At 60.7% G+C, this 24454-nt stretch overlaps 1 protein-coding gene across 4 annotated transcripts in view; it reads right to left on the bottom strand.

The window, feature by feature from the left end:
• The window catches only part of AGAP3 (ArfGAP with GTPase domain, ankyrin repeat and PH domain 3), a 58826-nt gene that overhangs the window by 12296 nt on the left and 22076 nt on the right, over positions 1 to 24454 (bottom strand). For 2 of the 4 annotated variants that reach the window (XM_032762231.2, XM_032762232.2), the window contains exons 1-3: positions 11596 to 11747; positions 8488 to 8580; positions 3729 to 3833 (exon numbers count right to left, since the gene is read on the bottom strand). In XM_032762231.2, the coding sequence (XP_032618122.1) occupies positions 3729 to 3833; positions 8488 to 8580; positions 11596 to 11685 (288 nt within the window). In that variant the 5' untranslated portion in view covers positions 11686 to 11747. The other 2 variants (XM_032762227.2, XM_032762228.2) reach the window with 2 other exon arrangements.

Raw genomic sequence — 24454 nt, 5'->3', positions numbered from 1 at the left:
TTCTCTGTGAGGGACAGTACCAAGTGCCTGGCCCCAAGCACACATGTGCTAAAGTCTTGTTCATTGTCCCAGAACCACAGAATGACATAACCGAGGAGTCAGTGAGCAGCCTCCCGCCCAGGCAGGACCTCTTTGACAACCGCTCGGCCCGCACTTGGCAGAGCAGGACTCTGCCCACAGCTTGGGGCCTTGCCAAGGTGGCTGGGAAGGAAGCAGACCCAGGAGCCCCTCCTGCCCTCCCAGCGTGCCTCCATCCATCCTTCTCCAGCACACTGGGCTGCACGCCACTGGCCCCGCCGGCCCTCTGTCTTGCTTTCAGCCCAGTGTCCACTCAAATGACTTCACTGCCTCACCCCCTCTCCACTTGCATCCCACAGACTCAGCTTCCCGTCCCTGGTCCCCGTCGGCAGTCCCTGTACACAATCACATCTTAGATCGGCTACTACAGACAACAGTCAACAGCTGGCTGGGCCAAAGGCACAGCTGCAGTCCCTCCTTAGGGGAGGGGCTTGGGCTGCTCTAGTTCACAAGGAGGTCACAGCAGCTGCAACAGTTTTCAGGCCCCACAACAGCCCTGGGATGCCCAGGCTGGGACATGGCAGGAAAAGCTGACCCCATGCCAAGAAGAAGAGTTGCACAGGGGGACTCTGTTCAGAGCTAAGGTGCCAGAAACTGGCCTCAGGGGAAAGGACGGCCCAACTTCAGCATCTCTGACGGCACCAGCCAGACACTCCGCATTCCCAGGACAGGCCGGCACCCACAGCCCTGGATTCCGCGCCCTCGTGCCCGGGCAACCCTGGAGCCTGGGCCCGGAGGAGAGCAGAGAGAAGCTTGAGGAGCATCAGCAGGGATGGGAACCTCAGACAGGCAGCAGCGTTTCCCTCCGTCAGCAGAACGGGGAGCATGGTGGTGGTGGCGGCTGCTCAGGAGAGCGGTCACCACGGCTGCCTTTATTACCCACCATCAAACAGCAATTTCTTCCCCAGCCTCCTCGCTAATTACCCAGCCAGCGTTCTCATCTCGTTTTATTACTGGAATTAACAACGAGTTCAGAGCGTGGAAAGCTATTAAGATGTGTGATTAAGCCACATTCAATTAGTTTCTACAAACAATTTAATTGATGTTGCAGATAGAATTAACAGAAGGTGATTGTGTGAATGGCTCCGCTGGCTGCAAAATGGGGGAGGCTGTGGCGGGCTCTCTTGGGCCAGGCGAGAATGGGGCACGGGGCTCAGGGCTGGCCCACGAACTCATCTTCTGTGTGTCCTGTCCCCCCGGCCCCCATCCATAGGTGAGTCACCAGTCCCGATGCCCTTGGGGCTCAGGCGAGACCCTTGCTGGAGAGGAGAGCCAGCCTCAGACCAGAGTTCTGTTGGAGCCTCTGGAGTTGCCGGAGCTCCTTCCTCGACATGCTTCCTGCCAGGGTTTAGGGTTTGAAGAGCCCCAGAGAGAAGCGGCTGCTCACAGGTAGGGAGGTGGCCTGCTCACTGCTGGCAACTGAAGAGCATGCTCAGGCTGGAAGAAGGTGGCCAGGGGAGATGAAGGAGGCGAGGCGGCAGCCCCGGAGGGAGGGAAAGCGTGGCGGGGGTGGTGGCGGCATGACACAAAGTGAAGCAGGCTCTGCCAGAGCTCCACGGAGAGCTGTGAGCGCATGGAGCCACGACCGGCCCTGCCTCCACTCGTGCTTTTGCACCATGTGTAGCCAAGTGTGCTTCAGGGCCTGTGACAGGATGTGGGTGCCAGGACTTCCAGGCCTGGCCTTGCAGGGTGAATTCTAAGAACTCACACAGTGCAACAAGTGCGGCATGGAGGGGCACTCCTGGGGGGCTCAGACGCCCACCCTAGCCCCAGGCAGGCAAGCCCAACTCCCTCCTTACTTGACAACACTCACCCTGCTATTAACTCTTACGTGACTCTCTCAGTCAGCCCCAGAGGGAGGTGCTCTTGGCAAGTGCAGAAAAATCTGGGTAATGCTCAGAGCCAAAGTCATGGGTCCAAGTCTTAGCTCAGCCACCAGCCGGGTGACTCTGAAAAGCCACCAACCCCCCTGAGCTCTGCTCTTCAGCTGGCTGTGTTTCCTCTACTGAAACCAAAACCCAGCCCAACCCCACAACCCACACTTTCTTCCACATCCAAGACACCCTCTGCCACTCCTCTCCATCCTCGCTGCCTCCACTGTTGGCAGAGGGCACAGACAGTGCACCAAGCTAGGGTCACATAAAACAGAAAAGAGCAGGTAAGAACTGGGCAAAGGGGGAAGCGGAAGGGCAGCTCCACACAGGTGGGGAAACGGACATTTCAAACAGGCCCATTCCCAAGCTCCGCCACCGAGATGGGCAGCTGGACATGAGCAGAGGGCACGGCTAAGCTGCCTGGTGTTGGCCGTGAAACACCTCAGGCTGGGACTTAGAAGACGCTGGTGCGGTTTTCTGGCCTCAGCACTCCTACCTGGGACTTCCTGTCTGTGAGTGGCCCTGAAATCCTTGGAGCCTTTCAACAGGGAAATACCAGGGCTCTCCTTGTCTTCTGGCCCTTCCTTTAGTGTAGGGCTCTGTACACAGTAACAAAGCCTGGTACCCACAGAGCGCACTTTGGCCTCCTACGATACTTTCTGCCTCTGTCGCCGGCGCTCTTCCCAGCAGGCCTAGCTGCCTCTCATTGCCTCGCAAGGACTCGCGAGTGGGACAAGGTCTGTGCCCGTGGTGGGAGGTGGGGGGTCGGGTGGGAGCTCAGTAGCCAGCTGCACTGAATGCGGGTGCTCCCTCCTCCAGTCTCCCAGGTACCAGGCCCTGCCCTGTGGAGTAAGGCGTGTTAGGAAGGGCGAGCGGCTGACTGGCGTTGTCCCCTGAGCGGAGGGGGAGGACCATTGCCTGAGGATTGTCAGATACCCAGAAGCCCAGGAGGGCCAGGCCTTCTCTGCGAGTTTTCTCCGCAGGGCTGTCTGGGCGGTGCTCTCGGGCCTGGGTGATGGGCAGGATGCAGGGCCCCAGCACCTCCTAGGTCAGGCCTTCCTGACACCTTAGGCGGATTCAGAGGAAGGCCCAGGACTTCCGGGCCAGGGCGGGGGGGTGGGGTGGGGGCACGCGCTGTGCTCGAGGGGCTTCACGGGAGAACTCATTAGCCCCACAGTGGGGTGGTGACAGAGATGAATTCCGGTGACAGCTGGGTGCTGGAGCCACGCGGTGAGGGGAGGGGAGGAAAGAAGGGTGGGGGAGCTGCACAGGGGCCACTCCAGTCACCACAACACCCCCCAGCTGGGACACAGGCCACGCAGCCACCAGACCCTTCTAACAACAGACAAGGCCACGCTCGCTCTCCTCCCAGGAGGACTCTCCGAGGCTCTAGCCCATTCTCAACAGCCCTGGTCCTCCACCATCCCAGGCCCAGAAGCCCGCAGCTCCCCACTGGCACTGCCCAGCTCAACACAACTGCTGGGCAACATCGGCACCCCTGACTAGAAATTCTGTGGAAGTGGCTGAATCCTCCACCTTAAAAAACTGGCAAGGCGGATATACAGCTTGACTGCCCAGAGGGCACGGGAGGGGCCAGCCGGGTCTTGTGCATTTCCCAAGCTGCCAGTGTGAGGTTCCTTCTCCAGGGATGATCCATTCGAAATCACTAAGGTCTGCTTCCTGTCCGTCCTGGAGCCTGTCCGCTGCCCGCATTCTGTTATCCTCCCTCTACCCCCTCCCCATACTCCCTCAGGAGGCTCCTCCTCCCAGACTCACATGCAGGCTGGGGTGATAGGTGAGCAGCCCGTTGTCACAGAGCGTCACGTATTTCTTCTTCCACTCCTTGTTCAGGGACTTGCCGCTCCGCTTCAGCAGGATCCCCTGAGAACAGAGGTCTGATCAGAAACCAGGAGCCAGCCCCCCAGGTCACAGAGCATGAGGAGGTCACGATGTCGTTAGGCAATGCCCTCCTCCCTCCCCACTTATGCTGGGCCACTTTGAGCAAAGCAGCCTTTAAGGACCTAGCAGTGAACTTGGGAAGGCCCCTTAGACCAGTCCTTCCCCAGAACTTGGCTCTCTCCCATCATCCATCAGGAAGCAGCTGGACCGCTGTTCTGGCAGGTGGGCATCTTCCCTCCCCAGTGTGTAGAGCCACCTCGACAGGAGAAGCCTGTCAGGGGTGTAGACCGTTGGGTGTAGATGATCGGAGGTGTAGACAGTTAGGGGTATAGATGGTCAGGAGCAGACGCTTAGGGGTGTAGATAGTGGCCATCAGTGATGCTCCTCCCCAGGAGGCTCCAAGGGTCAAAACAGCAGAGATTTTGGTAAGGTCCTGGCCTTCCACCCCCTGTGGTAGCTCCATAATAGGGCAGAAAATCCCCTTATTGTCCCAAGCATCCCCCAGACCACCAAGCCAGGCAGCAGGAAGACCCAGCCTTCCCTCCTAGCAACCACACTTCCTGCATAAGCCAGTGAGACTCGCTGAATGCAGAGGCTGGATGGCTAGAAGGACGAGCGAAAGTGCCACAACAAGGAGCCTGCCCCGGGGACAAGACCTGGGTCACAGCTGACACCCAGTAAACATATGTTGGAAGAACTGGGGAAAAGCCCCCTAAAACCCCTGGCTGTCAGATGACGAATGCAGGAGGTAGACCCCACTAGGAAGATGGAAGGAGATGATGCTCAACCACAGCTGTGGCCTCCTTCCCAGGAGAAACCTACTCCTCTAGTAAGAACCCTCTAAAGACGCCCTCACTGGCTCAGGTTCTTTCCCTTAAACAACACACACAAGGCAACAGCTGGGAATGGGAGGCGGGGGGGGGGGGGGGGGTCATTCAGGACCAGGGAGCACCACGATGGAGACCAGGGGCAGATCCAGGACCAGCATCACCATCCGTGGCCCCCCATCCTCCAAAACCCCCAACTCAAGAAGGCTGACAAGAGGCAGTGCTCCCTGGAGACTTCAAGGCAAAAGTCCCATAGGGGGAAGAGGGGCACAGGCAGATCCACAAACGTGGGGCTTAGTGTGGGGCTCACCCTCAGCTGGGAGAGCGGAAGGGGCAGCACCCCCAGCAGGGACACTTGAAAAAGCGGACTCTGCCCATACTTAGAGGAGGGGGCAACCAGAGAGGGAAGCGGTCCCTCGATGGCATCTCCTTCAGGAACGGAGGGCCCAGCCAGAAGACAGCCAATAACACGGGGACTAAGAGATGCAGGCACAAGGAAACGGCAGTCCCTTGTCTGCAGCTCGTGGTCCTGACGCCCAAGGGTGGGGGGCAAATACTGGATTCAACTGCACCTTCCTTCTCTAAATTCTTCCTAATAGAAGGCTAAGCCCTAGATGGATGCAATTAGGATAAGGGATTCCTGTTTCCTGGACCTCTCCCCTCCCCAACAGGAGGTGAGGTGGAGGCCAGAAAGGGCACCCACTTGCAGAGGCCCCGGCAGCTGTGACATCAGTTGCCGACTTCCAGCACGTGTCACATTCTTGCTGCTCCTCTCCGGCCACACCAGGGCCAAATGCCATTGCGGGAGGTGCGAGCATGCCGGCTGGGCGTTGAAGTACATGGCCATGTGCAGACACATCCTGCTACCTGGCCCCCTTGGCCTGGAAGACCCTATCCTAAAAAGGGGTTTCTGAAGACTAGCGGCACTAAGGGGACCTTCCACAAGGCAAGCGGGCCCTGCCTCGTGGTCTGTGAAGGAGCCTTCCAGGTCGGCTGGGCCTTGGTGACCTGCCTCTGGGTGTGGTATTCCTGTCACTGGCCAGGGACCAGGTGCGCTGAGAGCTCAGAAGCAGTCAGCTGTTCCCCCTCCCGCTGCGACCAGCCACGGGACTAGCGTGCTCGAAGGCTCTAAGGCCCTCGGGCTCTGGAGATGCCTTGGAGTCATCCCCAATCCACCCCCCGCCCCGCCCCCAGCACACAAACCAAAGAAATAACCAAGTGTGAGGGATGGACCCGGCTTCCCGCCCCTGTCCCGACTCCCCTCACCCCACTAGGCGTGCTTCCCTCTCCCAGCGTCTCCCAGCCTTTCCCAGCCTTCAGCAGGAGACTCCACGGCCGGCCCCGCCCCGCCCCGCTCTGCTTCCATCTCCAGCGGCCTGGAAGGTGGAGCCGCTCAAGGCCTGCACTGCGCGCGGTTTCTCTGACAGTCAGGGTGGGAAGGGGTCTCGGCACCTTTCCGACCCAGACACGTGTGGCTCCTCCCTCCTCGCAGAGAATGTGATCGGGGCGGGGGTCCCTCCTCCACCCTGAACGCCCCCGTCCTCGGCAACGCCCTCCCCGGGCGGAGGCGGGGGAGCCGCTGTAATGACGCTCGTTAGCCGGGGGCGCTGGCGGAACGACCCGTCCGCTCAGCCCCGCCCCACTCACACGCCCGCTCCCGGGAAGCGGACGGGAGGAAACCCGCCTAGCCCGCGCCTCTTCCCACTCCGTCTCCAAAGAAGCTACAGGGGTTCCTGCTCCCTCCCCAGCCGGCCGGCTGCGCACGGCGGAGCAGGAAGCAATCTGGGGCGGAATGGGAACGGCGCAGAGGCGCGGAGGCGACAGCCCCCAGAGGACCCGTTCCCGCCGCCGCCTCCCTCCCAGCTCCGCCAGCCGACTTAATTGCGGAGTCCGGATTGATTGGGAATGCAAATGGCAACTGAAATGCAATCTCCACGCCCAGCAGGAGCTGGGGGGAGGGGAAGGAACAGAACCGGGAGAACGGGACAGGAGGGCGGAGCAAGGAGGGGCTGCAGATCTGGTGGGGCTGGACCGGCGGCAGCGGGGAAGCGCCAGGAATGGCCACCAGGCTGGAAGAAGAGAACGGACGCGCCCCGCCCCTAGCGAGCGATCATTACAGAACGGGAAGGAGCGGGCACCCCCTAAAGGGTGTCACTGCATCAGGCACAGGCCTCTGACACCTGCCCCCAGCTGGCGGCACCACTCTGGGCTGTGCAGCTAGAGGGCCTTCCTACTGAGCGTCCCTGAGATTTAGAGGTGAAAACACCCAAGTGACCTACTAACTCTAAGACTGGACCAGAACCCCAGGTTCAAGTTCACAGGGCTTCCTCCCCAACCCAACATCTCTCCTTCCTTCCCATGTGAGGGATTCAGGGAACAAATAAGTCAGCCCCGATGACCAGTGAGGAAAGGGAGCACATAGGACCCCAAGGAAAGTGGTCCCATTTTCGTAGTGAATTCGGTGAAGTGTGTCTACACACCCACTCACCGCCCACGCTCTCCCTTGCACTCCCCATCTCCAAGCAGGGAGCTGAGGAGCCCACGCCCAAAGCACAGGGCATCACCTAGAAGGGGCCCCCACAAAGGAGGTGCCCAGAGAGAGGGGATCAAATGAGCAACAGGTTTGTGCAGGGTCTGATCCTGCACAAAGACACACATACACACGCACTCCCTGAACGAACAGGGAAGCCTCTGGCTGCTGTCACTGTGCTTTTGGCTTTCCAGGGGGCCTCCCAGTAGTCTGGCCCAATTGGGGTGGTCACTGCCAGACATAAATGCGATGAACATTTCAAGAGAGGGGTGAGTGGAAACAATACGGATCACCGCATGGGACCCTGCCCTCTGGGACACTACTCTGCTTGGGACTCTTCATTCTAAATGGACTTTCGCTGGGGGTCAGAAACCCCTAGCCTTAACGAATGAATCCTGGTCACACCGACTGGCCCCTCCCCACAAGTAGTCACACTGCCCATGAGTCCCAGCCCCGGAGAGCCACACCTGACCGCAGGCCTTGCCACACCGGGCTCAGGTGCTCTGGCCACATGAGCCTCCTCTGTGGTCAAAACCTGGCAGTACAGCTGCCTATGTACATGGCCTCTCCAACCACCAGACCCCAAGAAATTCTGTGCCAAGTGCCCCCGTTCGTACGGGCACCCCAGCTCCTCAGGCTCTTGCCCACACACCAAAGACATGCCTCCCCATTCCACCCCAGCAGCTCTGGCTCAGCACATCAGAGAGACGCCCTCCGTGGGGCAATGCCGTGTCCACTGCAGGAATCCAAGACCGGAGGTGCGGAAGAAGGCAGGCCCAGGGCCCCCAAGACTGACTAGAAAGGAGGTAGGAGAGGTGAGGAGGTGGTCTCTCAACTTTTTTCGTTAAAGACGAACAGAGGCCCTTATTAACAAAACCATGCCAACAGACCTAGCGCTGGACTAGCCCTCAGTATCGCCTTCCACGCAGGCTCCTCGGGTTGCTCATTTTCCTTAGAAAGCCACTCAACCCTCTCCAGACCCAACCCCAGAACCAGCGGGACAGGCTGAGCGCCTGGCTGAACCCGGCAGGTAGCTCTCTGCTGCCCTCCGGTGGTGATCAGAAGGTACAGGCAGAGCTGGTGGCCAGAAGGTGGCGGCGCAGAGAAGGCGCCTTCTCACGGGAGAGCCAGTCCCTTGTTAGGGACTCCGCCTAGGAGGGTGGTGCTGGCCTCTGATGCCATCTCCCCCATCACAGAGGCCTGAGAAGAGGCCCTGGGAAGCGCCACATTCCTGGGCCTCATTCTGAGCCCTGGAGCACACGGGAAGGGAGGCGCTGACCTGCTTGATGGGGATGGCGCGGCCACTCCCGATACTGTCCACCTTGCACTCGGCAGCCTTCTTCTCCCGGTCCAGGTCAGCACCCTTCCGAGACTGGAAGAGAAAACAAGAGGAGTGTTAAAGAGGCCCAGGGTCTGCCGAGAGCTGCCCACCTGGACTTCCCGGCCTCCCTCCTGCCTCCCTCCTCCTGGGCAGCCCTAGCAGTGGGTCGGGCCGGGGCGGCGGGACGGGAAGGAACTGAGACCACGAGTATTCCAATGGGTTTATTCTTACACACGGCACCATACAGAGCAGCACAGGTCACTGAGCCGGGCCCGCCCCTTACAAAAGAGCAAGGACAGAGAGGCCGAGGGCGCGAGGAGCACGCCCGGGGCGGGGGCGTAAGAGAAGCGGGGGCGAGGAAGTGGACGGTGGGGCTGCTGGTCGGGAGCACAGGGCGCGACAACCGGGAGCGCAAAGTCCACAAGTGAGCGGGCAGATGGCCCGTCTGCGGCACAGACACCACACGGCACGTGGCACCGAGCGCGTCGGCGTGGCCCAAGGGGCACAGTGGATGGACAGAGAGAGGAGAGAGGCCAGAAGAGGCCCTGCACCCTGTCAAGCTCCTGGGGCAGAGTCCACCCGAATGCGGATCCTAGGAAATAGGGGGAGGCCAAAAAGAGGGGGCAAGGCAAGCGCGGCGGCGGCGGCGGCTTCCGGAGCAGGAGCAGGAACGGCAGAGGTCCATGCAGGAAGGAGCAGAGGAGGGGAGGGGCAGGAAAGCGCCCCCCAGGAGCAGCCGGGCCGGGCGGGCTTGGACTCCCCCGCCCCTCTGGGCCTCGTCGCGCTGGCCAGCGCCGGGCGTGGGGCCGAGCTGCCTTCTTCTCCATGCAGCGAGCCTGCAGCGTCCGGCCGGGCCTGGTCCCCGGCAGCCCCCAGCGCGGGCTCCGGCGCTCCTAGCCTTCCCTGGGGGTGGGGTTAGTTACAAAGGTTCCCGTGGGTCTCTGGAGTGGGGAGCTCGGCGGCCGCTTCTCATCTGAGAGCAGTCCCAGGGCCCGGCCCGCCTCCGGCCCCGCACAGGGGGCATGTCCAGAGGTGCTGTGTGTCACCAACTGGTCTTCTAATTTGGAAGGAGTTGGAAAGGCCTTTTTGTTGATGAAAAGTTGGAAACAGTGGCACATATCTGCAAATATCGAAAGAATAAAGATTTTGGCAAGTTATACTCAAGCCCCGCACAAGTCGGTCAGCACCGGTGAGGGCAGAGACCCAGGCGCCTGGGGAGCGGCGGCAGCGGGATGAAGAGGAGGAGGAGGAGGAGGAGGACGAGGAGGAGGAGGACCAGGAGGAGGAGGAGGCGGCGGCGGCGGGTGGCAGGGGCACCTGCTGGGCAGACACAGGCCAAGCGTCCACCTCAGCAGGGAATGGTATGTTCGCCACTCGGCAGCCCAGGCCCCATCCCTCTTGTTCTCCCAGGCTGCCAGGAGCCAAGGGCACAGCGAGGGGACACAGGGCCACAGCTGCAGCGTGGGAGAAAGCAAGGCCAGAGGGAACAAGGAGAATCGGGCAAAAGAGCCGCCGGAGAGCAAAGTGCCACCCAGCAGCTCCACAGGCAGCACCGCCCCATCCCCTCCCGGGCTCCACGGCCCGGACCGCCACAGCCCTCTGCCCCTTTGGCCCAGGGAGGAGGAAGGTGGATGGGACTGCTGCCACCGGGTCCCCAGACAGAAGAGCCAGTTTGGGGGGAGTGGGGTGCAGCCCACCCCAGCCAGATTGTGAGCCAAGAGGCCCCAACCACCAGAGGACCCCTGGGAGCTCAGAGGGGCACCTCCCCATGCGGACAGGAACTGGGGCAAGAGCAGCAACGAAATGAGCACATGAAGTCACAGGAGAGACTGGGGACAGCACGACCATGTCCAGTGGGGGTCACTAGCCACAGAGCAGGCAAGACACAGGGGCTCGCCCTCGAGCAAGCATGTTGCTGCCGGGGAGGACGATGAGGGAGAAGAGGGGAGGCCCCAACAGCAATGATGAGAGGGGAGGTCCCAAGATACACCCACAGAGACGGACGCGTCTTGAGGCCGTCTCAGGGACAATGGTGCAAGTGAGGTCACCACGGAAACAATGGAAAGAAAATATAAGGTCGCCGCTGTGAGGATGGAGAGAATGGAAGCGCCAGAGGGCAGGCCGTGCCGTGAGCAGCCAGGATGGAGGGCAGCAGAGTCGAGGCAGGCAGCAGAGAGCACAGGATGGCAGGAAGCACGGGGCGCAAGGGAGGAGGCCGGGGGCTGGGCATGGGCGGAGGAGAGGGTAGCAGGGCAGGGGAAGGCAGGGGGTGCCCTGGGGTTGCTACAGAGCTTGCCAACAAGGGGAAGGGGAGATTAAGAATGGAACTGAGGCAGCGGATGACTGAGGCACGATGCCAGGGAACAGGGTGCCCAGGCCCTGGCAGTAGTCACCGTGGACAGGGCACTCAAGGGTCCCGCAGCAGCAGCAGCAGCAGCAGGTGTGGGCTCAAGCAGGCGCCCCCCCACCACACTCTAACGTCTCAATGGCAATGGATAGAAAGGAGAAGCTGCGCATCTAGGCAGGGTCGGGGGGGGGCAGCTGCTATGTGTGGCGGAGCCGTCAGCACAGAGGCTCTGTTAGCATGGATGGCCGTGAGGGCAGGTGGCGGGCTTGGGACGGAGGCAGGCAGCCGGGAGGGAGAAGTGAGCTGGGCAGGCAGAGGCGAGGATGAGTGAGCAGGGCTTGGAAGCACCAGCTCTGTCCGGGCAGGGTCCGGAGATCTGGCCTGACCGGCCACACTCGGGCCCAGGCTGAGAGCCAAGCCCTGCTCTCGGAAAGAGGCGCATGGAGTGACGCGGAGGGGTGGGCGCTCTCGTGACAACCCACACGGGGGTTCACCCACCTTTGTCTGGCCCAAGACTCCTGGAACATCCAGCCAAGCCCGGCTGGAGGATTAGGGTTTGGATGGGCACTGTGTGTCGCACATTGGGAGTGGAGAGACAGCAGGCCCTGGGGCCTGAGAGCCAGAGGCCACCCTCAGCCGGGCCAGCACAACAGCCCCCAGGTGTGGGGTGTGAGGTTTGTGAGGGGTGAGTGAGGAGCTCACAAGGAGACAGGACAAACCTGAGAGGGAGGAACGAGGCAGCGTGGTGAAGCCCAGGAAAAGATGGCTAAGCCTTTGTTAAACCAATCACAGCGGTGGGTGGAAAGCATGAATTTTCCCCTCGGCAGTGGGGTAACGGAAAAAGAGCCGGAAGGCAGACGGGGAGGCCTGGGCTCTGACTCTAGCTGGGCCAGCTAACCCTCTGTGTCGCCTTGGGCAAACAGCCTTCCGGCCGCCGGTTCATTAGCTGTTGAATCAAAGGGGGTCAGGGGAGTTAGGCCAAGTGAGTCCAAGGATACTTTCAAGCTCACAGACACCCTAAAGGGGCCTAGGAGAGAGGAAGGCGGCAGGGAGGGTGAGTGTGTGCGGCAGAGGGCAGGGAGGACTGTGGGGACAGGGTAAGGGCCACTACTGGAAACCCCTTGTGGGTGCAGAGGAACAGTCTGGAAGACTCTGAGGGCACCGGCAAGGACCCTCGGGAGCCGTGTGTATCTGAGGGAGAGACTGCAGGTGCCGTCTTCCTGACTTGGGGCTGCCCACGCCCCTCCTGGCTGGGAGCTCGGCGCTCAGCCCTGCCTGTGCAGCAAAGGCGGCTGGGCGGGGGAGGAGGGCGGTCACGTACCGTGAAGATGTTGGAGCGCCGCTTGGACTGCTTTCGGATGGGTGTGGGGGTGGAGGAGGCAGCGATGGTCTCGATGCGCAGCTCCCGCTGGCTGATGCTGGGGGTGGAGGGGACTGAGGACGAGTAGTCGCTGAAGGCGCTGCCGCCGCCATTCGTGGCCTAAGGACAGAGAGGGCTGCTGAGGGCAGCTCTGGGTCAGGGGGCGGGACGGGCACCAGGCGGGTGCCGGGAATCCCTGTGCTAATGGGGGCCTGGCCGGGGCTCATGGGCAGCAGAGGGGCCACTAGCCCCTACAGATGGTATGGGGGGAACATTCTTCTGGCCTGGAGGCCAGCAGGATCTACTGTCACATTGCCAGGGCTGCCCCACTAGGGCAGCAAACCCTCATCCTGGGGCCCCGGCAGGAGTGCTTCTGGCCAACCAGGGAGCTAAGTCAGAGGCACAGGCTGGTAGGTGGGAATCAGCTGCAGGGCCTGGCAGTGAACAGACTGGAGTCCTGACCTGCAGGTGGTCTGGAAGGAGGTAGAGGGTCACCCTGGACAAACTCACATTCAGCTATGTATGTTTAGAGTGCAGGAGGCCAGGAGGCAGGAGCCAGAGGTGGCCTAGGGCACTGCGGCATGTTTCTAGCATGCCCATGGCAGGGAAAGGGATTCCGGGACAGCTGGGGCAGAGAGACCAGAGCTATGACTCCCAATCAGAGTAAGGTGTAGATGTGGAACAGAGAAGGGAAAGAAAGAGAAAAAGACAGAGATCACAGAATGGAGAAGAAACAGTATGGCAGCTCCTCCAGGACTCAGGAAACATGCACGGCACAACCAGGTGGCCTGCACCGCAATTGCCCTCACTAGAGCGTGTGGCCTGCCTGGCTGCCTCCCTTGAACCCTAACCTGTACAAGAGGTGCTTGGACCACTGCCCCTCCACAACCTGCCCCTCGGGACAGGGCCCACTGCAGAAGTGAGCTGCACAAGCCCCACTCTGTCGGTGTCGGGCGAGGCTGCTCAGAGACAGTAAGAAGGACACAGCCCTCCTCCTCCTTTTTCCCACATGGGAATGCTGCCGCCTTCTCACAGCCCTGAAGGGAAGGGTCTCTGAAATGCAACCAGGCTGTCACTGGAACGCCAGCTGCAGCCAGGACAGGCCTTGGAAAGATGATGGCCATTGGCAGAGGTAAAGTGCAGTGGCTGCTGCCTTGACCATGCCATCTGTGGATGGCCCAGGACTTTCAGCAGAGGGCATCGGGGTAGGGAATGCAGGCTGTGGAATGGTGGAGAGCAGAGAGAAGTGGGGATTGCAGCAGGAAGGGGCAGGCACCATGGGGCAGGGATGAGGCCAAGGTTATGGTGCCGGCTAAATGGAATTCCAACCAATGTTTCCAAGCAACATGCAAGGCTGGGAGGCCAGAGGAAGGTGGACAGGTGTGAGCAAGAGGCCAGCAGAAGTGGCAGGATGCACAGAGGCAAGACAGACATGGTGGGGACAGGAAGGGCAGGGCGGGGTGCAGGCCGAACCTGGTTGATGTGCACGGCCGGAATGGAGGCGGCGGACACTGCCGAGTGGCTGGGCGAGTTGGGCAGTGACTTGCAGGGCCCGATGGCCAGTTGCTGCTTCTTTCGCAAGGCCACTACCTTCTGGGCCACTGCAGGGGACAGCAGAGTCAATTATACCCACGGGAGAGAAGGGAAAAGCCTGGCTTAGCACCTCCCCCCAGACACACAGCCTTGCTCACTGGGAGCCCTTCCTATCACCAGCACTGGGGCTGCGGCTGCCAGTGACTCCCACCCAGCACCCGAGTTACCGTCCTGGAAGACACGCTCCACATTGAGCCCGTAGGTCGCGCACGTCTCATAGTAGGTGCACCGCTTCAGATCTGTGGAGAGCTTGCGGGCTCTGCTGTCGTCGATAACCCGGGGATTCGCAGCGCTGATGGCATCTGTTGGAGGTGGGAAGGCGGAAGTCATTCAGCTTTTGGAGAAGCTGGGGTAGTGTGGTGGGGGTCATTTGGCCCAAGGGCAGGTGGGCAAAGGGCCTGGTGAGTGGAACACACAGAGCACCAAGAACGTGGGTGCCTGGGTCTCATTTCAACCCTGCCATGGCCTCACTGAGTGCAAACCAGCAAGCACTTAAGCTCTGAGCACGTTTATTCATCTAAAAAAATACAGACCTGCTAGTCACAGGGACAGCAGGTTTCAGTGGGGGCAAAAGCCCTCAGACACGAGCAGCACGGAGAGTGCTGAGGGTCCCGGTCAGCACTGGGAAAAGAGTAGGGGCTTGGGGGCTTTCTCACACCTGCCCACCCCTGCCCCCATGCATCGTTGCCCGGGGCTTCCTGCTCTCTGCCAGCTCCTGCAGGGCCCCGCCTCACCCTGCGTGCCCACAAGCACCATGGGCACCTCGCTGGCGTTGCGGAAGCTGCAGAGACGCAAGAAGTAGTTGTACACCGTCTGGAAACTGATTTCATCCTCCAGGCTGAATACAAACACCACTGCATCCACCCAGGCAGCAAACTAGGGGAGACCAAGTAAAATTAGCACCCGCAACTGCACCTGGAAAACTCCCACGCAGGGCAGGTGGACTCAAGTGGACCCTTCTCCCTGGACATACCACCTCTCCCAGTCCCAACCAGCAAGCTCGAGAAAGGGCTCCAGGCACAGGGGTGGGCCCTAACCCTGGGCAGAAGCATCACCTGGAGCTCAGGGGGGCCTCCTTCATCTCGGATCAGCAGCAGGTAACTCTGGCCATCCACCACAATCTCCTTCTTAAACCGCCCCCCTAGGACAGAGCGCGCGGTCAGGTCCAAAGTGTGGAGAAAGAGCCCAGGGGCCAAGAAGAAATCTACAGCTTCCCATGGAGGAGGTAAGAGGACTGGAAAGGGGCTGGAGACCCCCCACCCGGACCCTGCGGGCAGGAGCTGGAGGAGTGGCCGGCCTCAGGGCCCAGGCTGGGCCTATGACGCTCACCTTCAGGGGACTCCTCCTGGACATAGGTCCCCGTCAGATAGCGGTGCACCAGGGCTGACTTCCCGCTAGACAGGTTCCCCACTATGCCCTGCAGGAGAGGAAGGGGTGACTGGGTCAGAGGGCAGAGGGCACGAGGGAGAAGACCCAGCAGGAAAAGCAAAGAAGCAGCAGGAGGGAGAAAGGCCAGGGCTGAAGGGGAGGATAGAGGGCAGAGAGGGCCAAGCTGAGCAGAGAAGGGGACAGAAGCCGGAGAAGCAAGGCCCAGGCCCGCGGCACCCAGCCTCGCCCCCCGGCTCCAGGCCACCTGCACTGCCCATGGGCCACACTCACCACTTTAAGCTCCGGTACGGAGCGGCTCAGCGTCCACTCCTGGCTGTTCACAAACGAGTCTGCGGAAGACAGAGCCGCCCCGTCAGGGCCAGGGTGGCACACACCTGTCCCAACCACTGCTGCCTGTGTCACCTATGATGCCCTCCCCAGGCCCAGGCCAGAGGACAGCAGCTTCCTCCACGGGACCCCCAACCCTCACCCCTAGTTCCCTAGGAGGCAGTGGGAAGGTTCTTTTTGAGTGGAGCAGAGTAAGGATGGTCTTCAGAACAGGACTCTGAGGGCTGTGGGCTCAGTCCCCCTGGGCTCGGCCCTGTGTCCTTCCTCCTCTTCCTGCTCCAGCAGGTGTAGTGTCCCTCCACCAAGCCACACCTGGCCTAGTGCCCCTGTGGCCCAAATACCAGGCCCAGGTTAGAGGCCACTCCAGCAGGTCTCAGAACAGACCCAAGGGCTGGGCACCTGGTTGGGGGGCAGACTCCCTGCAAGTAAGAACAGCGCACCTTGGCAGGGTGGGGCCACCCACCACATTCCTGAGCCGGGTGAAGAGGGAGGAGCCTGGCCTGGCCTGGCCCTGTTCCGCCAGGGGCAGGTGGATAGGGAGCCATCTACCCCACCCGCCTCCTCTCTAAGCTCCTCCTTAGCAGGGAGGCCGCCTCCTGGGCTCCCTTCCCTTCAGTCTGTTCTCAGAACCTGACTGGCAAGTCCCTTTACCCAGAGCCCTCCGACAGCCAGGCCCCCATCTCCGTCACCTCCAGGTTCCACATGGGTGCTCGGGCTAGCTCTGGGAACCCCTCTCTGGCTGGGCAGCACTGTTTCCCTCCCTGGCTCCCAGAGGCACTGTCCCAATTTTGTATCAAAGAGTAGTTATGACGACCAGGTCCACAGCAGTCCCTAACCTCAGGCGCAGGGACAACCGGAGGCGAGCGCACTGCCCCGACAAGGAACTAGGGAAGGTGTCTGGCCTAGCCCAGAGTCCTCTGACTCTGGTGAGTCTCCTTCCTTTCTTGGGCCGCACCCGAGAGCGCCCCCTCCGGCCCGTCCTCCTTGGCCACTGCCGAAGACCCCAGACGCCAGGCGCGGACGGCACTCGGGCCAGACCCCAGACCCCGCCAGCCCCGGACGCGCGCGGCAGCTCGCCTGCCCTGGGCGCGCCCGGCTTTTCTCCCGCAAGCTGTTTTCTGCCAGACGCCCCCTAGGCCCCCCGGGCCGGCCCCCTTACCGCTGGGCGCGCGCAGGAGCTCCGGGGCCGCAGCCGCCCGACGGCTCCACAGCGGCGCGGGCTCCCTCCGGCGGAAGCGGCTGGTGAGCAGCCTCCAGAGGCCGGCGGCGGTGCGGGGGCGGCCAGGCTCCGGCGCTGCGCGCGGGGCGTCGGCGCCCAGCAGGTCGCGGCGGCTGGGGAAGGCGCCCAGGGAGCCGGCGTCGCCGTCGCTACGGGTGCGCGCGCGGGGCGGCCGGGCTAGCAGCCCCGACTCGGAGCGCCGCACCTCCTGGCCGCGGCGCAGGCGGAAGCTGAAGCTCTTTCTGAGCGCCGCCAGGCCGCGCCGGGGCCCCTCCGGCCCGCGCCCGCCGCGCAGCACCGGCCAGCGCTGGCTGCTCCACATCGCCGCGCCGCGCAGGAAGCCCGCGCTGCCCGCTCGCCCCAGACCCGCGCCTGGCGCCTCGGCGGCCGCCAGCTCCAAGCGGTTCACCTCCAGGAAAGTCATGCTGGCCGGCCGGGGCCGCGGAGTCGGCTCCCCCCGGGTGCGGCTGCGCTGGGTCGGCGCGGGGCTGGACGCGGGGCTGGGCGCAGGCGAGACGGGCGGTTCCGAGGGCGCCGGGCCCCGGCGGCCGAGGCGCGGGCGCAGGAGGCCGAGCAAAAGGCCGCGGGCGCCGGTGGGCGGCGGCCCCGGACCGCCCGAACATACGCTCCGCGGCCGCGCCGGCTGCTCACTGGCGGCGCAGAGGGCGGCCTGCAGGGCGGCGGCAGCGCGGCCGGCCGGGGCGCCGTGCAGGTCCAGCGAGTCGCAGACGCTGTGGGCGCGGCGGCAAGCGGCGGGCCGCTCCCCGGGACAGCTGTCCCCCTGCGGCCAGCCCCGCTCCATGCTCAGGGCCGGCGGGCGCGGGACAGGCCCATGGCGAGGGGCACGGGGCTGGGCCCGGGCCGGGGCCGCGGCCGGCGCGCACGGACCTCCGGCCTCTGGGCACCTGGTGTGGGCCGACCGAGTCCCTCAACTCCTCCACCTCGCAGCCGGCAAGCCCAGACCTGGAGAGGCCGGGAGCCAGCCCAGCCCGGAGAGAGAGGCGGCAAGTCTGGCCTGGAACGCCCGGGAACGGCGGCGCGGCGCGGGGGAGCCGGCCTGCTGGGGCAGCCCCCGGGAGCCCTCGAAAACAGGAAATTCCAGCCCAGGGCTCCTCCTAGGATCCGGCAGGTAGGTGAGGAGCTGTCATTACGAGCAGGCCAACTAAATAACAGTCCTCAGTCCACCACACACTGGACCCCATTTTGGAGAAAAGTGGGCCATTTCTCATTCTTCAAAGGAAGAGCCAGAAGAGCCAACAACTTGAGGCCCAGAAGTATGACAAGCCTGAGTGAGAAGTCAGAGGCAGCCATGCCGGGTATGCGCGCGTGTCCTCGTCTGCAACACGCGAGCTTCAACGAGGTGGTCCTGTCTTAAGTTTCGGCTCTGACATTCTGAGGTCGAGAGTTGCTGGCTACTACAGTCGGCTTCTGTTGATGACTGAGGCTGTCTTCTTTGGAGATTATAAAATCCAGAAGATACTCATCTGTCTGGACTGAGTTAAGCGTCCTGCCTAAGGGCAGCAGAGAAGTCAAAGATAACCTCGGCCGCAGTTCTGGGTGAGTGACTCACTTCTGAGGCCCGGACCTCTCCAGGCCCCTGCTGCTCACTGGGTCTCACCTCCTGTCGGGATGATGGGCTGAGATCAAGTGGTAGCCTGCAGTACTGGCTGGAGCCTGACGTTCTGTAAATGAAAACACTCCTCCAAGCTCCGAGGCCCTTCCAATTCATGACTGTGGGCTGCTCGGACACCCAGTAAAAACAGGGCTCACCCAGAATTGGGGGCAAGAGCTCCCCGGCTGTGATTGACACTGCATTGTAAACATCAGTCCTCTCCCAGGCTCTGAAGACCAGTCAGTTTCCCGTCATCCACAAAATCAGAAACCATTGGCTGCCTCAATACCACCGGCAGATCAGGAGAAACCAGTTTAAGTAGTGGCAAGGGACGAGGGGCTTGCATTTCCTTTAAAAAGATAATACTGCCCACTTTCCTCCACCTCCAGTCCAGCCCAACTCCCAGTGTCCCTTTCAGCTTTAGAAGTCCGTGGACCTGGTCAGAGCCAAGTAGGAGATAAAAGTGGCACATTCCTGAGGGGCTGGGTGGGAATGCCTAAGGAAGGCAGGGCCTCTCCATCCTAGGTGCTCCCTGCAGAAAAGAGCGCTGGAAATTCCCAAGTCCTGGGCTGGATCTCCCAGGCCTGGAGAGGCCCTGGTGGTGAGTTTGTATTTCCGTGGGACTAGTTATTAGCGTTGGTGAAGATGGCTTCTTCCTGTATGGGATGCGTGTTCCCCCCACAATAGAAGTACCTGCAGAGGCACCCTTCCCAGGTCCTCAGGCAGGCACAGAGACAAGAACACAACTCAGTGAAGCCGGCCAACGTCACTGAGCTGCAGATCAAAAGGAAATGCATTCTGCCTTGACTTCCCTATCTGCATGTATCTATCTTCTCTCTCACACACAACAGGGAATGGCTGTTCTGCCAAAGAATAAGGCTGCCCACTCACAAGCTCATCCTGCAAGCCAATGAAAATGCAAGCAAAGGGTGGGGCGCGGTGGCTCACAACTGTAATCTCAACACTTTGGGACGCCGAGGCAGGCGGATCACCTGAGGTCAGGAGTCCAAGACCAGTCTGGCCAACAGTGAAACTCCATCTCTACTAAAAATACAAAAAATTAGGCACCGTGTCTCACGCCTGTAATCCCAGCGCTTTGGGAGGCCGAGGCAGGCAGATCACTTGAGTCCAGGAGTTGGAGACCAGCCTGGGCAACATGGTGAAACCCCGTCTCTACAAAAAAATATATGAAAAATTAGCCAGGCATGGTGGCACGAGCCTGTGGTCCCAGCTACTTGAGAGGCTGAGGTGGGAGGATCGCTTGAGCCCAGAGGGTCCAGGTTGCCGTAAGCCAAGATGGAGCCACTGCATTCCAGCCTGGGCCACAGAGTGAGACCCTGTCTCAATAAATAAATAGGAAGCAAGCACAGGACGGCAGCTATGGGAGCCGACCTCTGGAGATGGAGAGGGGATGGGGACATGGTACCCAACGGGATGGGCCACTTTAGAACCTAGCTGCCTCTTTCAGTGGGAGAACAGTAGGATGGGAAAGAAGGGGGTTAAGGCCCCAGCTGCACACATGCTGGACACAGATACACACACACACACACACACACACACACACACACACACACACACACAGAAGGCAGGCAGCAATCCCAGTCCCCAGAAGAACATCTTACAGTCTCAGAAGACACGTAAGTCCCACTGCACCTGCAGAATCAGTCCAAGGAGAAAGTGCCACCTGGGTCAACTCCCAAACCCGGAACAGCTTCCTCTTCCTCCCCTGGCTGCCTCCTCCTTCCTAGTCCTTTTCCCCAGAAACCTTTCCTGACCCGGGGAAACTAGACAGGGAAGGGCACCTGCTCCCACATAAATGTCTCAGGACATCAAGCCATTCAAAGACCCCAAAAAGGAGAACAGCTGCAGGCACACACCTCTTTTCCTCATTGTTTCAGCCCAGGGTCAGAGATAAGGTCTCTGTTCTGCCTGATAAGATTCTGCTCCAAAGACACGCATCAAACACAGCTGTGCTCTACACAGACAGCCACTACCTACTGGGCCCGAAGGAAATTAGGACAACCCTAAAAAGCTCCAGGCTGGGACTACACGAACAGTACTGAAATCCCACAACACAAGCCCTCACGTCAGTTCTCTTTATTAAGGCCACTGGAAACACTGGACTGAATTTGACTCTGAGGGGCTGAGAGTCTCCGTGGGTGTTTCTGGGGGACTAAGAGGAAACCTCTCACAAATGCCCACAGTGTGCATCCTGGGGCAGGAGGAACACAGCCTTCCCCAGAGCCAGAGAGTGCAGAAGCCGGGCTCAAGACCCCCTTCTGTGGACTACCTGGACGTCAGGAGGAAAAGCTGACTCCAGTTATGCCCAGTTCCTGTGCTAGCCTGGGCCTTGGGTGCCCTGCTTGCGTGTGCACAGGGGGGGGGGGGGGGCCGGGGGGGGTCGTGACGGGGAGAGAGAACACCCCTGGGCAGGTGTGAGGTGTGAGACCCTGCCAGAAAGAGAAAGCTGGTCCTGAGGACGTGGGAACTGGTCGCCTCCAGGTGTGTGTTGCTTGATCCACTGGTGAGCCCTGGCTGTGCCTGCTGCAGCCCACGTGGCCCACAGGGAACTGGCAGATTTCTTTCGAGGAGATGAGGGAGGATGGATAAGCCTTCTCCTGAAAGCTGGAGCTTGTGGCCAGCTCCGCAGGGCAAGGCTCTGGCTTCCTCCAGCAGCCAGGTGTAGTCCCAGAACCACCCTGGCCCTCCCAAACAGTCAGGCCCTTCTTGCCCACAAGGTGGCAGCAAAACATCTTCCTGCGGCCGGGGCTTAGGCTGCAGCCGGGAAGGCTGGCAGGATGCTAGGGCTGGCCACACCCCCGCCACGGAGCTGGGGAGGCAGTGGGGGCCGCACCAAGACCCCTTCGCCCCCCAGGACTGGCTGGTGTCCAGCAGGCTCTCCAAGTTGGAGCTTAGGGAATCAGAGGAGAAGACGGGGGGCGGGGGGAGAGTGCTCAGGATGCCTCCCCAGCGGGGCCACAGTCCTTCCTAAGTGTCCCAGCAGCTGTCCCGAGACAACTCGAGTTGCTGCAGCAGCAGCCATGGACCTAAATTCTACCCCCAATAGCTCCATTCTAGCATCCCCCATGTTCAACAGCACCACATGAGCTCTGGAGCCGCACAAGCCAAAAGCCTGCTAGTAACACCCTCCATTCCCTTCCTTACCACTCCCCCAGCCCAATCCGTGTCAGTCCTGGTGGCGCTCCCTCCTAAATGTGGCCCAGATCCATCACCAGCTCCTTTCCTCAACTCAAAGGCAAGCCACCATCCTCCCGGGCCTAAGCAGCACATCAGCTTCCTAGGGGTCTCCCATCTCCAGCCTCCATCACCACCACTGCTGACTGATTTCCTTTACAGCTGGGGCGGACCTCTTCAAACCATAACCTGGTCACCTCTCAGCAAAGCCCTGCAATGGCTCTCCAGCTGGTGTAGAATGGCACCCAAATCCCTTATTCTGTTCCAGTGCCCTGTGTGCTCCTGACTACCTGCTTGCTCTCACCTGACACCCTCCCCAGGACCCGCCTCCATCCCCATCCAGCCTTGACGCCTCCCAGGCCTCTGCCCTGCTTGTCCCTGAGGTCATTTGGACCACGGCTGAAGCATCCCTTCCTTGGGAGGCTGACCATCTCAGTGACCATGCTCAGCATCATCTAACACTTGCCACTGTCAGCAAGTGCCCCCACAACAGAACTCTGCCAGGCACATGAAGGTGGCCATGATTCCCCGAGTGAGTGAGTGGAGGTCTTTGCTGAGCATGCACTGTGCTCCCGGGGCTTTTGGCCTCTGTGGGGAGGAAGGCCTAAAAGAGATGGTCCCTGGCTGGGCCAGTCTTTTGAGAGAAGTCACAGGCAAAATAATCTGCACAGGCCCCAAGTTGAAATGCACAGCGCACCCTGGAGTTGAGAAAGCTGGATTCAAGTTCAGCCTCTGGCCCCTATTAGTGAGTGACCAGCCACGGTCTCCTTAACCTTAGGTCTGTCTGTAAATTAGGGATGGCCCAGCTTCCAGCTAAAGGTGCTGTGCAGGCCCGCACTGTGAGCATGGAGGGCTGCATGGTGTCTGGCATGCAGCGAGCAAGCAACAGAAGGAGCTGTTCCTGTTGCGCAAGGGAGAGCCGGAGTGGACGCTGGGATTACTGAAACCAGCCCTCTTCACATCAGAAATCCAGGCAGATGCGGTCAGCCCATGAAACCTTAGCAGCTCCCCCTCAGCTTGGCTTTGATTCCTGGGCTGGTCCCTCTACCTCCCCTCTAAGAGACCTCAGAGATAGGGAGGACCCTGGAGAGCCCTGAGTCCTAACCCCCAGGACCTCAGAATGTGACCTTATTTGGAAACAGGGTTGTTGCAGATGTAATTAAGATGAGGTCATACTGGAGTAGGGTGGGCCCTGAATCCAATATGACTTGTGTCCTTATAAAAGGGGGGAGTTTGGGTACGTCGACAAGACACAAAGGGAAGTCAATGTGAAGAGATGCAGGGAGAAGACGGCCATCAATAAGCCAAGGAGAGAGGTGTAGGGCAGATCTCTACCTAGTGCCTTCGGAGGGGGCGTGGCCTTGCCCACACCTTCATCTCAGACATCTGGCCTCCACAACTGTGACACAGTAAACTTTTTGGTTTTTGAGACAGGGTCTCCCTCTGTTACCCAGGCAATCACAGCTCACTGCAGCCTCGACTTCCTAGGCTCAAGCAATCCTCCGGCCTCGGCCTCCCAAGTTGGGACTTTAGGCATGCAACACCATGTCCAGCTATTTTTTCTTTCTTTTTTTTTTTTTTTACAGAGGTGGGAGTCTCACTATGCTGCCTATGCTGGTCTAAAACTCCTGGGCTCAAGCGATCATCTGGCCTTGACCTTCCAAAATGCTGGGATTACAGGCATGGGCCACCGCAGCCAGCTAGGAACAGACTTGGGTTGTTTCAAACCACCCTGTTTACAATGGTTTATTACCACAGCCCTAGGAAGCTGTGAGCGCTCCAGAAAAGCTAGTGCATACTGGGAAGAACACACAGGTGTTTTCTGAGGAGGTCCGAGTCCCCTTAATCCCTGCCATGGCTTCCAGGTTCAGAACTCGTGTTCTGGTTCATCCTCTCCTTTTAGAGATGAGGGCATTGACACCCAGAGAGGGGAAGTCACTTGCCTGCAGTTACACAGCCCAGCAGTGACAGAGCCTGGGCAGGGCCCAGGACTCCAGAATCCCAGGCTGGAGCTTGGGCCTCTAAGTCATCATTTCACATTATTTTTTGAGTGCTTACTAAGTGCATTCAGGGCAAGCAGACTGAAGTCTCTGCCCCACCCTGCCTCAAGGTGACGCGGCTGGCAGTCTCGACTGGCGTAGGACCCAGCCTACATCCTTGGGACCCTCCAAAGGCTGCTCGGAGGCCCGGGGATTCCGCCCCATCTCCAGAGGTCAGGATGTCGGTGTGAGAGCTCCCCAGTGACTTTGGTCCTCTCCTCCCCAGAGAAAAACTAAGGGAGAGAAGGCGGCATAGGTGCCGGTGGGGGTGCGGGTGGCAGAGAGAGCCACAGGACCGAGGGCAGGGCATGGAACAGGGAAACTGAGATTACCCCAGGGTGGGGGTGGGAGTGGCTGTCATTCCAGCCGAAAGTGGCCTTTCGACACCAGGCTGGTGACACGGCAGTACTATAGTGCTATGGATGGTACTTGAAAGTAGTTTGTTTTCCTGTCTATCCACGAGCTCTGTGCTGGGCGCGATGGTGGACAGGACAAGGGCCCTCCCCTTGAAGACTCGGTCCCTCAGCATGTCCCCCATCCGGCCTCCTGGCTTTGTCCCATCTGGCCATGTTCTAAGACGCTGGGAGTGCCCCTGACGCCACTCCAGCTCTGACCAACAGCAGCAGCTGTGGGCTTGGCTCTGCTTTCTAGCAGCTCCTCCCTGGAGAGGAACGAGACCAGCATGTGCCATACCCCCCGCATGGGCCGGTGCCATGCCAGGGGATCCTACACCTCACAGCATCTCCAGCCCTCCCATGGCCTGAAGGGTGGGGGCAGGAGGTGGGCCACCACCACGGGGTGGGATGGTGGGGGCCCCGGACTCAGAATATGAAGGTACGGCCCT

This window comes from Hylobates moloch, unplaced genomic scaffold (genome assembly GCF_009828535.3).
Source record: "Hylobates moloch isolate HMO894 unplaced genomic scaffold, HMol_V3 SCAFFOLD_1, whole genome shotgun sequence".
Taxonomy (NCBI): domain Eukaryota; kingdom Metazoa; phylum Chordata; class Mammalia; order Primates; family Hylobatidae; genus Hylobates; species Hylobates moloch.
Note: the sequence above shows the minus strand (reverse complement) of the source record. Positions and strands in the feature narration are given on the sequence as shown.